The sequence below is a fragment of the Zingiber officinale genome, chromosome 8B (assembly GCF_018446385.1).
Source record: "Zingiber officinale cultivar Zhangliang chromosome 8B, Zo_v1.1, whole genome shotgun sequence".
In the NCBI taxonomy this organism is placed as follows: Eukaryota; Viridiplantae; Streptophyta; class Magnoliopsida; order Zingiberales; family Zingiberaceae; genus Zingiber; species Zingiber officinale.
In genome coordinates, this window is record NC_056001.1 from 7,801,942 (window position 1) to 7,816,333 (window position 14,392).

General features: G+C 41.2%; 2 protein-coding genes across 5 annotated transcripts; both read left to right on the forward strand.

Moving 5' to 3' along the window:
• Window positions 1-496: 496 nt before the first annotated feature.
• Window positions 497-5,685, forward strand: LOC122014678 (protein BTR1-like). Of its 2 annotated transcripts, none has more exons than XM_042571033.1 (8): window positions 497-695; window positions 1,380-1,618; window positions 1,686-1,786; window positions 2,218-2,408; window positions 3,511-3,611; window positions 4,771-4,917; window positions 5,184-5,245; window positions 5,341-5,685. In XM_042571033.1, the coding sequence occupies exons 1-8, from the start codon at window positions 614-616 to the stop codon at window positions 5,432-5,434; spliced, it is 1,017 nt and encodes a 338-aa protein (XP_042426967.1). In that variant the 5' UTR covers window positions 497-613; the 3' UTR covers window positions 5,435-5,685. The 2 variants fall into 2 exon arrangements, with proteins under 2 accessions (XP_042426967.1, XP_042426968.1); XM_042571034.1 differs by having other exon boundaries at window positions 498-695; window positions 4,774-4,917.
• A 1,785-nt stretch (window positions 5,686-7,470) lies between these two features.
• On the forward strand, window positions 7,471-9,727 carry LOC122015636 (two pore potassium channel a-like). Of its 3 annotated transcripts, none has more exons than XM_042572636.1 (3): window positions 7,471-7,788; window positions 8,399-9,310; window positions 9,403-9,727. In XM_042572636.1, the coding sequence occupies exons 2-3, from the start codon at window positions 8,406-8,408 to the stop codon at window positions 9,554-9,556; spliced, it is 1,059 nt and encodes a 352-aa protein (XP_042428570.1). In that variant the 5' UTR covers window positions 7,471-7,788; window positions 8,399-8,405; the 3' UTR covers window positions 9,557-9,727. The 3 variants fall into 3 exon arrangements, with proteins under 3 accessions (XP_042428570.1, XP_042428569.1, XP_042428571.1); XM_042572635.1 differs by having other exon boundaries at window positions 7,478-7,637; XM_042572637.1 differs by having other exon boundaries at window positions 7,478-7,637; window positions 8,403-9,310.
• The last annotated feature ends 4,665 nt before the right edge of the window (window positions 9,728-14,392 follow it).

The following is a 14,392-nucleotide window of genomic DNA, read 5'->3' on the forward strand; positions in this document are numbered from 1 at the left end:
TGACCAGAAACGAGAATACGAAATTTCAAATGATTGGGCGGTGAGCACACAGGGAGTGAGGGGATCTGCAGATGGCTGACGGTCACGGTCAGTGAAGCGATGTGCTTATCCGTTTAAGGAAAACGGAAAGAGCATCGTCGGCGCCCACGGATTGCAGGGAAAAACTATGTGCTTTCTCCGCTTCCACGTGACAAGATTAGATTGGCCGAATGTTGTGTGGGCCTCGATAGAAGTGTTCAAAGTTTTTAATGGGCCGTCGCCGAGATGCTCCTGCTTTAGTTGGGCCGTATCCCATTAGGCCTTGGCCCGAATTTTGCATGAGTCTGGTAATTTATATTGATTTTAAATACATTTTAGTTATGTGTCGGATCAAATCGATCACGGGGCGGATCAAATCAGTAACGATTCAATCCGGTTAAATCAATGGCGAACCGAAAACTGAGTCTTTGTTGGGTTCAATTCGGATTCGGATGGAAAACCCCTGACGTGCCTATAAGAAACTATTAACGGGATTTGAGTCAGAGAACGTGTTCGTCTTCAACCCCGCCTCGGCCTCCCCTCCTCTAATCTCTCCCTCACTCTTCTCATCTTTGGCTGCCCTAAATCATTCGCCATGGAGTCCCCTGAGCTGCACGGCGACTCCTCTCCCGAAGATCCCCCTCGGCGATCACAGCGCCCTCGATCTCCGATTCTTGGTAACACTAATTATTTGCCCCTTCACTCTCACGATATCTCGATCGCTTGTTTTTGACCTCATGGTGAATTGGTGAATGTCTTCGTTAGTTTTGGAATTGTAAGCTGATGGATTATTGTAGCAGGACGATGATTTGGTTTGTTATTGATTTGCGTAGCTTTTTCCGAAGTCTCGGTTTTAGCATGGTTCAAAGTCTGTCTGGTACAAATAGCAATATAGTGTCGTTGTACTGACTAGATGAATTATGTTGATGGCATCTGAAATCGAACAGGTGTACTGAATTTAGAACCATGTGCCCTGGATCAATCTACTGTGCTCTAGTGTGCCTTGTTTGCAGGATTGTTATTTTTCTAGTTCAACTGGAAAAAAAAAAAAAGAATAAAATTATAGCCAACAAACTATCATTCCGCAAGGGTAAGTAAATTCCTTTGATATATATATTGTTTGTCTATCATCAAATAAGAGATAGCTTCTGTACACTACCTTGAGATAAAGAGTATGAAATGCAATTTGTATAATTCTACATTTCTTATTGTGTCTTTTTCTTTCTGTAACTTGTCATGAGTTTCAACTCTACTGAATAACTTTTGCATTTTTCTAGAATTTTGAACTTCACAACTTAAGATATGGTATGTGTTCTGTTCGTTAAATCCCTATGCACCTGTTCAAAATGTAAACTTTTCAGATGATAAGGAAAAACATACGCATGTGAGACTTCTTGTGTCGAATGCTATGGCTGGGAGCATCATTGGCAAGGGCGGATCAACAATTAATGACTTCCAGACACAATCTGCTGCCCGTATTCAGCTATCCCGTAACCATGAGATATTTCCAGGAACATCAGATAGAATAATATTGGTTTCTGGAACATTTGATGAAGTTTTGAAGGCTACAGAACTAATACTGGAGAAAATGCTGAGTGAGGTATGGATACTTATTTGTATTGTATTAATAAAAATTTCATTCTAAGTTTTCATTGTTGAATATACAGGTAGAAGATGGTAATGATGTTGAAGGAAGAACAAAAGTCAAACTCATCGTTCCTAACAGCTCATGCGGTGCTATTATTGGGAAAGGAGGGTCAACTATAAAGTATAGTCTGCTAGCATTTTTTTTTTTACTTCTTCAGCAACGTGGTACATTGTGATTCTTGAAAATTAGGAATTCTTTCATAGGTTATTACTTATTTTCATTAGATTTGAATCTCCTGAATTTAGAAACAGCCATGTCCAGAAAATTAGACCAAATTACCAGAGCCTCATCCTTTGAACAATTAATCAATAATGGCCAGACTTATTGGCATAATGTTCTAGTTGGACCTGTATGTTTTGTATCAACGAGTACAGAGCATGTTGAAGGTCCAGAAGTGACTATTCAGTTATTTTCCTATGATTTTTGGAAACATAAATGATTATGTATTAATATAAACTATTTTCTTGGTCTTGGTACCAACAAGAAATTTCACACGATGATCTTACCTTCTATCCTCATCATTAACATGGCTGAGCACTCCATTTTTGCAGGTCTTTTATTGAGGAATCCCGAGCTGGGATTAAGATATCACCTCAGGATGATAACTCTGGCCTAAATGATAGGCTGGTTACCTTGGCAGGATCTTTTGAGGAGCAAATGCATGCTATCTTTCTGATATTGTCAAAATTAATTGAAGATCCTCACTATCCACAAAAAGTAAATTCACCTTTTACATATTCAGGTGCGTATCCAATATATTTCTGCTGATTATTTAGTTCTTCTAAACCACTGGTTACTCTCTATATTGCATGAGATGCTTTGTTTTCTAAACGTCGACTTTAGTATAATATGTTTCTATCTAATTTTCTGCAAAAGGCTTCTATCTTTATTGATTTTTATTTCTTTCCTAGAATCTTTTTTTCCATCATCTGAGGATTGAGGAGAGAGGATTGTTGTACATTAGTTGGTGTAGCATTCTTATTGCTTATCACTAGGTTACCTCATTTAAAATTTGTGCAGACTCTTATATGATTGATCAAATGTTGTGCGATATTGTCTCTTGTGAACCATTTGTTCAATGTCAATATGGTCTGAAATTTGTTCTGAACAAGAGTCCCACATTTATTTGGGTTTGAGGCACTATTTATTTTAGTTGCTTCTTTTACGCATGCCGACTTGTCGGCATTTCTCTTGAATTTTCTTCTATATTTAAGGTTACTCCTCACCTTTGGAAAATTTTATCTGATTAATATTTCTTGTGAGTGAATTGGTTACTGAAGATTATGATTTTCGTTTTGCATGTCCTACAGAATTGTTTTGGTAGGGTGAAAGAGGTCATGTGCATGGGTTTACCTTGGCTTATAGGTCATCATTAGTTTCTTCTTAAATGGGCTAATGGATTTCAGTTAATTATGATTAATGGGAAGAGTTCTACCTCATTGTGGTGGGATGGAACTGCATGAATAAAAACAAATTTCTCTCTGTCTGCCGCATTCTCCTCTTATTGGTTAGGTCCTTGTCCTTCTCATGCTTGACCACAAAAAATTATCCTGTCAACTCAAGGCTTCACTCTGCTAGAGGAAGTATCACCGAAGCAGCCTTATTGACATGATGTTGAAAATGTAAGTGAAACTACAAAGTGGCGTCCCAGCATACAGTACCTAGACGGGGGCGATGGCCTGGCCGGGTTTACCCAGGCTGCATCAATATCTATTTTCTCCTTTCTCGTGGCATGATCAACCTGAGAAACATTTTTTGTCAACATTATGTGACTATCTTTTGTAGTAAAACTAGCTGTTAAACTGCCATGTTTCCTTTTTTATTTGGAGGTGTTAATTTTCCAGGCCTTCCTAGTAATCCTGTTGGATATATGATTCCTTCTGCTGGATACAATCATGTGAATTATGGACTAAATGGTGTTGGAGGAAAATATCCAAATAACAAGGTTAGAACACTATTCATGCATATATCAATTTCTGATAAAACAAGGTGGTTCTGATTCAGAGATGCCTCTTCTTTTTATCTACTTTATATGAAGGAATAATTTCATTATTTGGAATACCATTTGATTCTGTGCTGAAGATTGTTAACGGTAAAATGATTGTGCTAGTTCATGGCAACTATACCGTCATGAGCATGGTTGCAAACTTTATAATCATGTCATTCCATGATAGAGAATACATGTCAGTAATGCTATGCCAAGATTATTTTCCATTCAATGCCTTAGTGTTGACCATCTTGGTAATTCTAGGCTTTGTGCACTCATTTGTCCTCTTTTATAATGGACCTACCAGCACAAGCATGTTCGCAGGAAGGCAGTCATTGTTTCCTTTAGTGCAACTTCTCCATTTTTTCTTTTGTTTTTTCAAAATCATAAATCCAACATTTCTAGAAAGTAAGAACAATACCTATTAGGATAATTCCTGCAATGGTGTGTTGGTTAAATATGTTTTGGATAAATATATTTTGATATACTGAATTGGTGGTACACTTACTAACTTATCTTAAACAATGCTTTATATATGCTGGGAAAATGCTGATCGAGCCACTTTGACCATGTTATATTCTTATGATAACGAAGAAAATTAATCAGGAAATTTACATTTTTTTCGCTTGATAGCCCATATATGAACTAGCAAATTGACAAAAAAAAGTAATGCTTGCCAGCTATAGCATTCAGCAAATGTGTCCTAAAGAATAAATTAAAATTCTTTCGTTTTCCTGCTTTGATATTCGTGGATCATTCAGCATGAAAGACAAGAAAGCTTGATTGATTATATCTTAGTGTGGCCAATTGCTTTGCATGAACTTGAGTTGACAAGGGAATGAGCTGATTATTTTAAGCCATTGAGTGCCTTTATTGTTTCCAACACTCATCTGATGCACTGGTTGATATTGTATATTTGGATCTTGATAGGACAAGGTACGGATTACCATGCTTATTTATTCTCCAATATATGATGCATCCTTATAGCTTATTGTTTTACTTTCTGAATGTATTGTTACACGAGTGTCCGATCATATGCTTGAAGATTATGTAGCGGTATGTGATAGCTTAAATTCTGACTGGATCTTGACTAAGAATCATTAATTTAACTGTTCGGCAGGGTATGGCATCTCCTGCGATCCTGGCAAGGACTTCTGGTGGGACAAAAGAAGGCCTGAAAAACTCAGTCACAATTGGCGTTGCAGATGAGCATATTGGAGCTGTTGTTGGGCGAGCAGGGAAGAACATAATGGAGATAAGTCAGGTTTGTAGAAAAATTGGAAATTATTCCCATCTGTTTCCTTTAACCTTAAATGGATTAGAAACCCTGTTAAATATTATCTGTTATGTTAAACTATCTGCGAGTCAACTAAGGGAATTGTTTACTAATCCCATTTAAGTCAAAAGAAAAAGGTGTATTGCTCTTCGATTTTATCTAGTAGATTCTGTTGATGCTAAACTTGTAACAGGTGTAAGATTCGATGCCGAAATAATTTTTTGTTTTTCTTCACATTGTATTCTGAATTGCAGGTTAGTGGAGCTAGGATCAAGATTTCAGATAGAGGCGATTTCATTGCTGGCACTTCAGAGAGGCAAGGAAGCTCCTGAACTTTTTATAGTGCAATTTACTGCATGTTCTATGTTTTGTTTCTTTATTTTTGATTCGGGTGCAAGCATATATGTATAGGAAAGTAACGATAACGGGATCACCAGAAGCAATCCGTGTGGCAGAGGCTATGATTATGCAAAAGGTTTCAGCTTCCGCCAATTCAGAAACATGATTTTGGTTGCTCAATGCTGCGGAGTATCCAGATGACCGTAGCTGCATCCATGCGAGATAATATAATTCAGAATACTGGATATTGCTAGGAGATCAGATATTGGAAAACGTACATTCCTCGCAATACAAATGAAGGAAAAAATAATAATATTTTTCTTGTACTAGAGGTGAGATTTTTTGTTGCAGTATCATTAGGTGGAGAATAGCTGTTGTATTTTCAAGAATCTCTTATTTTTAAGAATCTCTCCAGTATGACAAGTCTTCCATTAATTCACCATTAAACCTTTAAAACTTGAAGAGACTCCGCGTCGACCACTTCAACTTTTGCGCTTGTCACTGTCCTCAACTTATCCATCTTTCCAAGTTCATTATTTTTTTTCTTCTGAAAAAAAAAATGGTGGGCAGCGGACGGCGCTCTTTTGAAATGGTCGTATTAAGTTGATGTTCCCGGTCTGAAAATGATGCATTGGTTGATTTAAGGGTAATTTTACATGCAGTTCTATTGACAAATAAATCTTTGTATGTAATTTTTATCCATGAAAATCTTTATTTTCACTCCCCAGTTAAATATCTTTACCTAATTACTCATGATATTTTTAGGTACAAAAAAATCTGAAAATCAATATAAATCCTCTTAAATTGAGTATATTAACTTAGAATCTAGTATATTTTTTATCAAATTGAGTACGATTTTTTTTTTCATCTCAAAATATATTCAATTTTAATTTAATGTGCTGAATTTAATAGGAATACTCATTTTTAGATTATTTATACCGAAAAATATGAGAGTTAATTTTGATAGAAAATATACTCGATTTTAGTATAGAGTGTTGGATTCTAGTGTAAAGTGCTAAATTTAATAAGAATTATACTTGTTTTTAGATTTTTTTATACCTAAAAAATAAGAGTAATAATTTTAATAGGAAATATACTCGATTTTAATATAAAATACTGACTTTAAGAAGAATTATATTCATTTTTTGACTGTAATATTTTACATGTAGAGAGTGAAAATAAAATTTTTTAGATATGAGGATTACATGTAAAATTAACATTGTGATTAAAGATTTTTCTCTAATTTACAGTTGATTTAATTTATGTCATGACAAAATTCTATGAACGCTAGTGTCTTTTGATATATTCGACAGTATTGAAATTGTATTCGACAGTATTGAAATTGTCAAATTCTAGGCGGTGTTAAATTTCGGAAAATATAAAATTCGAAGGTAAAATGAAAATTTAAAATTTTCTTTATAAAATTGATAAAATCTAATTGTTTCATAAGCAATAAATTTAAATTGGTCAATTTATACTTGCTGAAAAAAATAAAACTTTTTCAAATCTGATTTGTTAAGAACAAATGGTAGAATCATCACTTATCAAAATTCAACGACTATTTTTTTTTTTCTCCATTTTCTATTTTCACCGCAATTGGTCAAAACTCATTTATTTAATTATTTTTAACAATCTAAACAGTCAGCGGCACGCCGATCGATTGCGACGTGGCAACGGAACCGACTAAACTTGGCGACCTCACGAGTTCTTTCGTTCCTTTTCGTTCACCGATCGATCAAACTTCTTCGTGCCATCGTCTCTTAATCGAGGTAAGTAAGCCTCTTTTTCTCTTTTAGAAAACTGTTCTTGATCTAGAAATGTTTTGTGAGTACAATTCTTTACAAATTTTCACCGTCAATACTCTCCTTCTTGCAATCCTTTTTCCACAAAATTTGTTTCTTGATGTTTTTTACCTTATCTACAGCGAACTCTGAATTATTACATTTTATGCGCTAGTGAGCATAATGGCTCTTTTAAGTGTTGCATCAGTTATTGTCGGCAGAGTTTAAATCTGAAATGGACAATAATCCATGTCTACGTTAAATAGTCGGAACAAACACGGCTTGTTCCTCATGTTGCTGTTCTTATCTATACATTTTTAAGGGTTTGGGGTCTTAAGGTCAAGTGCATCGTGGGTGCTGACGTCTGCTGATGCAATTGTGTGGAATCCTCTTTTTAACTGTTATCCTTTCCTTCGAGCTGCAAATATTCCTAGCTGTTTCTCCAAGTGTTTGAAACTTTACTCTTTTCAGTTACATTTTTCTTTCAGTTTGTCGTCATAAATTTTTCCCAGCCTTCGCAATTTAATACTATCTGTTAGTATAATTTGATCCGAGTTCAATCTGCCGATATGAGTTAGGACTTCAAAGGTTATGTGCATGCTTTCTCTGTTAGGTTTCTTTGTTTGTCCTTTCTCTTGTTTGGAACTCCTTAAACGATAAACGAAGGACCGTCGTTTATGATTAATTGAGTGATGGTGCGGTTTGTGATCCTGTGTTGTTTCCATCTTTGCCTGATTTTGTAAGCTATTTCTCTAAAACCTAATTGTTGATAGCATGTAGCTTTCCTTGGTTATTTCTGTTTCGAAAAGCCAAGCAAAAAATCAATGGTTCTTGCTGTTTTTGCTCAAGTGTATAGTCTAGTTATAGTTTGGAATTATGACAAATAAGGCCCTTAGAAGTTCAGATATCTTGTCTTATGCATTTGATTAGGAAGAAATGCTTTTTCTCAGCTAGGAATGAGCATCTATAACACGAAACTGATAGACTCGAATGATCCAAACCGAACTGAACAATCGATTTTTCCAAATGCCTTTTCCATAACCACCCTGGAAAGATGAGCTCTTGAACTCAGCAAGATCGATCGGTCACTTGGTATACATGTGTGTTTGATGATGTTGATGAATAACAAGGCAGTCATATGATCGGAAAAATGTGGCAAAGTGTATAGTTAAATTAAATGTTTGAAAGCATGTAATTGTCCATTTAGATTGCATTGATCTTGTAGATTTAAGAATTCTAAAAAATGAAGGGTTGATAGCTGTTTTCTTTTTCTGAAATAGATTGATTCTTAAACATGAAGTATATAGATTCCATCACTAATACTTGTTTGCTCAACTTGTGTCATTTAGATAGGTAATGGCAAACGAGTGGCCACGGGAACCCTTGCTCCCGGGGTTACTAAATCCTCCTAAGCAGCCAAAAAAGGAGAGCATGGTGAAGAGGAAAAAATTCTTTCGTAGTAGAAGTGCCCCATCGGTAGACCGTTCGTTGGTACCTATGGATGTAGTTCATGACAAATTTCCTGGTCCACAGTTAAGATCGGGTTATTTTTGCCCGAGTTTTAAGAAAGTTGCTCTTTTCTTGGTCATCTACCTTGGCGCAGGTGTTCTTTGCTTTTATCTTGTGAAGGATCAACTTTCCGGGAAGAAAACAAATGGAGTGCTTGATGCAATATACTTCACCATTGTGACAATGACCACAGTTGGTTATGGTGATCTGGTTCCAAACAGCACTGCTACTAAACTTCTGGCCTGTGCATTTGTGTTCACAGGCATGGCGTTAGTCGGTATGTTGTTGAGCAGAGCTGCTGACTATCTTGTCGAAAAGCAAGAAGTTCTTCTATACAAGGCCTTGCATATTCGTGAAAAGGATGGTGAAGCACACATGATGCAACACATCGAAACAAACAAAGCGAAGTATAAATTCTATACCGCGGCAATGTTTCTCGTGCAAATGGTCTTAATTGGCACGGTGTTTCTGTGGAAAGTTGAGAACCTAAATCTTGTTGATGCCTTCTACTGTGTTTGCTCTACGATCACGACACTAGGATATGGAGACAAGAGCTTCTCTACTGAAGAAGGTCGAGTTTTTGCGATTTTTTGGATCGTGGCTAGTACTATATGTATGGCTCAGTTCTTTCTGTATCTTGCCGAGATATATTCTGAGCAGCGCCAGAGAAGGCTAGCAAAATGGGTCCTAACCAGGAGAATGACATATGTGGATCTTGAAGCAGCAGATTTAGATGAAGATGGAGCTGTGGGGTAAGCAATGCATCTAATTGATCCTCTGTCAATGTAGAGATTGTTTCAATGATCATCGGTTCGGTTTAAAACGTTTTCTGAAATGGTTGTAGTGCGGCGGAGTTCATAATTTATAAGCTGAAGGAGATGGGGAAGATCAGCGAGCAGGATATCGCAATCGTGATGGAGGAATTTGAGGATCTAGACGTCGACCACTCGGGTAAATTAACAACAAGTGATCTTGATGTTGCACAATGTGATCGATAGAGAAGCTCATCGAGTAACACCACAATGATGGCCATGTTGCCTCTTTGAATTTTGTTTGATATAATATATGGCTTCACAAATGATGCAGAGATCTAGTTAATCAATTTGGCTTTGAGCTCATGTGGAAATGGCATCCTTGTGGGTTGAATAATCTTAACTTGTTTGACTAAATTAACTTGTTGAATTTGTCCGACTAACTTATTCGACCCACCTAAACCCGATTAACCAAATCATCCCTATCTAGATTGACGTACCCAACTCTCTTGCGCTACTCTAACTATCTAGTTCACCCAGATCAACTTGTGTCTCCACGAACCAATTGGTCCATTGAGACCGCCTCGATCCAAACTAAGGAATTTTTGTTCTTCCTACGCCAAGGACAGAATATCTCTATTTCTAATAAGTGTTTAAGGAAAATAATTTATATACATAAAATATGTCATAAAAGCCTAGTTGTTTTTTGTAATACAATTTTGTTTCCCTTGATTTTCATGAGACATCTGCAATAGCAAAGCACTCCTAGAAATTATTATTATTATTATTATTATTATTTTGTTTCCATTTCGTCCTCTTTTCTTTTGTTCGTTACTAAGCCGAGCGGGAGAGTCGCTCGGTTGCATACTCGGACGGGCATGCAGCCCTAGTTGTTCGGTAGTTCGGTCGAGCGGACATGCCGCTCGGCGCATCGACTCTTTTATATGAGAACCCCTGAGCATCGAAAACCCTACCTGCGATCGAGCTGTCTTCGCGCTGGCCTGGGTGCTATCGCGGCCGATCGACGAGGTGACCTTCCCGCTCGGCAAGACCATTGGGCTGACCATCTTGACTTTGACTTCCACGTGTCGTTGACCACTGTACAGCCAGGCCCCCTCCTTCACCATCGGATCACGTGTCTTCCCCTCAAGTCTAGTCGAAGGAGGCTGAAAATCCGACTAACTGGACTATTAGTTTGGTGGTGTAACGGTCGCTCGGCCACTGATGTGAGTGCTTCTCCGCTCGGGCACTGTGAGGGTGTCATGCAACCACTCAGCGACCCACCTGCTGGCCTTGGAAAGTTTTGCTTACCGCTGATTGCCTTGCCGACCCGAGGACGATTAATGCTGACGTCTTTAGGATCTCCTTGGAATTCATGCGAATCCTTGCCATTAAGGTCGAGCACGCGACCGCACCGGCGCAATGGAGTTCATTAAATGTTGCCCTGTAACCTGACGCCACGTGGAGCCGTCGACGTCATAGTGCGGCGGGGGCGTCGCCTCCAATGGGACATGCAGTGGTTTGAATTCAACAGTCGGATGTCGACTTCGATCTCCGCGACCTAGATCGGACGGCTAGGGTTGACCGAGCCCGATCTTTATAAAGCACCGGTGCCGACTTCTGTTCCATCGTTGCTGCCTCCGCGTGCTTCATCGCCTTCCTCGGCCTCCTGCGTTTCGGCGATCTTCTACCTTCCTCTCCTAGGTCTCCTTTTGTAAGCTCTCTGATCCTCTCTTGTTTTTATGTATGCTTCCCTTTGCTTTCCTTGGCATCGCCTCTCTCGCTGCTCTTTTCGTCAATCTTTTTGACGAACCTTCTGTGTTTTCATTTTCCGATCATGGCCAATTCTTCCGACCCTTCTCCTGGCCTCTGGTATCAAGCCATGGAGAGTCGGTTTGACTCGGGAGATGCCTCCAATCTGATTAATGCTTATGGCATTCCTGCCGACCACAAGCTTACCCTGGCCGAGCCGTCCGATCGACCCCACGATCCGCCGGTCGGTACTTTTACTTTCTTTCACGACCAATTCGTAGCTGGCCTTAGGTTTCCCATCCACCCCTTCATCATAGAAGTGTGTAACTACTTTCGCATTCCGCTCAGCCAGCTTGTACCCAACTCCTTCAGGCTGCTGTGCGGCGTAGTGGTGCTCTTCCGAGTGCATAACATCCCCCTTAAGCCCCAGATTTTTCATTATTTTTACTATCTCAAATAGTCCGAGATAGACACCTTCTTGTTTCAGTCTCGGATCGGCTTAGTTTTCTTTGATAAAATGTCTACCTCCAACAAGCACTGGAAAGACTATTTTTTTCTTTTTGAGTTTTCCTGAGTCGTCACCTTTCCGAACTCAATGGCAAACTGCTCTGCCACCTCCCCCGACCTGAAAAGGTATAGGACCGAGCCCGCTTTTCTCCACGCGGCCAACCTACTGGCCGGGCTGAAGTTAGACATCCACAAGTTGTTGCCCGAGAGATGTTGTATCTGTTCGGTTTAAGTCCGATCCGAACGCAACTTCCGAACGGCCCTGGTAAGAAATAACTTTCTCTACTTTTCTTTGGGTCTAACTGATTTCTTTTCTCTTTCTTGCAGCTGTCACCATGATGAAATCAGTGGTGCTCGGCATGCTAAAACGCAAGGCTGACGAGATAGAGGCAGCTGCAGCGCAGGAGGCGGAGAGACTTGGCATCGCCCCGGTCGGCTCTCATGAAGGTGAGAGCGAAGAGGCGCAAACGGCGAGCGATGCGTCTGCCGCTAGGACTGCCACTACCGATGCGGCAGGAGAGACCGCTCCGTCGGGTACTCAACCGGCCATTCAGACCGAGGAAGCCGGGTCTTCTGGTGACGAACTTCCATTGGTTGGACGCAAACGCCGCCGAACGGGCACCCCCACTCGCTCAGCCACCTCAGCCGTTCGCGTGTCCGAGCAGACAGACATTCCCCCTCCGTTGGCTCCCTCGACGGTGGAAGCAATATCTTCCGATCGGACTCCCTCTCAGGGTGATTGGCCTTCTGACCCCATCGTCGTCCAACCCCTTAGGACCCTCCCTCCTGCTCAACATAAAATTAAGCGATCTCTTATCCGCTCTAATCCGATCGGCCAGTCCTCTGTCCCTTCAGCCTCTGCTCAGTCTACCCTGGGCGGGCAAAGGATTATCAAGGCTATATTGCATCTTCCGACGGAGGAAACTCAGCGGACGACCGACCGGCCAACGGGCCCCGAGCACCAGATAACCATCCGGGGACCCCTGGTGAAGGACTGAGAGGACGCTCGGGTGCGCGTTGCTTTGATGCCTCCGGGGCTGCTCGGCGACAGCCACATACAACAGGCCACTGGGGTAACTCTCATTATAACCTTCTCCTTTTCGTTTCGATCCGGCACTGTCCCTTTCCCTTCCGATCTGGTTGCAGTATTAGGTGGAAAGTATTGCGGTAAACAATCGCCTGACGCTCCTAGAAGAGGAGTTCAAAAAGCTCAAGGTCTCTGGTTGGGCTCCCCCTCAAGGCCCCCCTTACGTCGTGTTAAAGGCGGAGCTTGACAAGACCAAGAGACTGCTGGAGGCCGAGCAACACAAATCCTCTGGCCTACAAACTATGGTGGATCGGCTCCAGACCAAGGTTAAGACCTATGACAAAAAGATCGAGCAGACCAACACCAGAAAGAATAGGGCCATCACCGACCTAGAAGCAAAGAATGTTGAGGCTCGAGCTCTCGAGCAGAAGGTCAAGGAGTTAACTGATCTGCTCACCGCCGAGAAAGCGGGCCGCTCGGCGGAGGTGATCGCTCTCCAGGATGACCTGAAGACCGTTCAGGATGCACTTGAGGCCTCCCGAGCCGCCCTAAAAGAATATCAGGAGGCCGAGCCGAGCCGGTTCGCTGTCATGCAGCAAAACTATATTCGTTCGGAGAAGTTCGTAGAGAAAGCATGCGCTCGGCTTGTCCATGCGTTCGAGCTGGTCATCACTGTCATGGCTGACTATCTGAAGACAAAGGGCCGCCTTCCTAAGGATTTCACCATTCCTGTCCATGACCATGCCGAGCTTCTCACCACGATCCCTGATGAAATTTTTACTTATCTAGAGTAAAGTTGTTGATATGTACTGGTCGTTCGGCCTGTTTCATTGCATGTATTCGCCGTTCAGCCTATTTTGATTAATGCACTCTTTTGGCCTTCCATTGTTTTCCTGTTCAATTGTTGTGTATATCCAAGCGAGTTACATGTTCCCTAGATCACTACTGAATTCGTGAGAACCTCTACTTTATACCTCCAAGCTGCTGCTCGACAATCGAGTACAAGACCACCTCTTTTCCGTAGGACCTGTCAGGTTGAAGCTATGCCAAGGCTGAGCTTTATTGTCGCCGCTCGACTCTGTCGTTTAACGTCGCCGCTCGACGGTCTTCAGGTCGGTGGGTTAATAGTCACCGGTTCGACTCTAGAGTTTAACGTCGCCGCTCGACGGTCTTCAGGTCGGGGGTTTTATAGTCGTCGGTTCGACTCTAGAGTTTAACGTCGCCGCTCGACGGTCTTCAAGCCAAGGGATTTATAGTCGTCGGTTCGACTCTAGAGTTTAACATTGCCGCTCGATGATTTGATGGAGCATAGCCGCTCAGCACAAATTTGTTATACCCTTGTGTTTCATGATTTCATTCTTGCAGTCAAAGGGTACCGAAGAACGGAAATACACATAATGAATTACATTGGCGCACCTTTCACCCAGCTCGGTATGGCTGGAGATGGTTAACACTCCATGGTCGTTCTAGCTATCGTCCGTCTTCATTTTCAAGGTAATAGGCGCCCGATCAGAGCTTCTTGATGATCTTGAAGGGCCCAGCCTAGGGACCCTCCAGCTTGCTTACGTCGCCGATCGACCTCACCTTCTTCCATACTAGGTCGCCGACTTGGAACGCTCTGGGAATTACTCGGCTGTTGTAATTCTGCTTCATTCTTTGCCGGTACGTCAATAACCGAACGGCTGCTTTGACTCGCGTCTCGTCTATCAAGTCCAGCTCCAGCTGCCTCCGCTCGGCGTTATCCGCGTCGTACTTGTTGGGACCGAAAAGTAGCTAGAGGGGGGGTGAATAGCTCA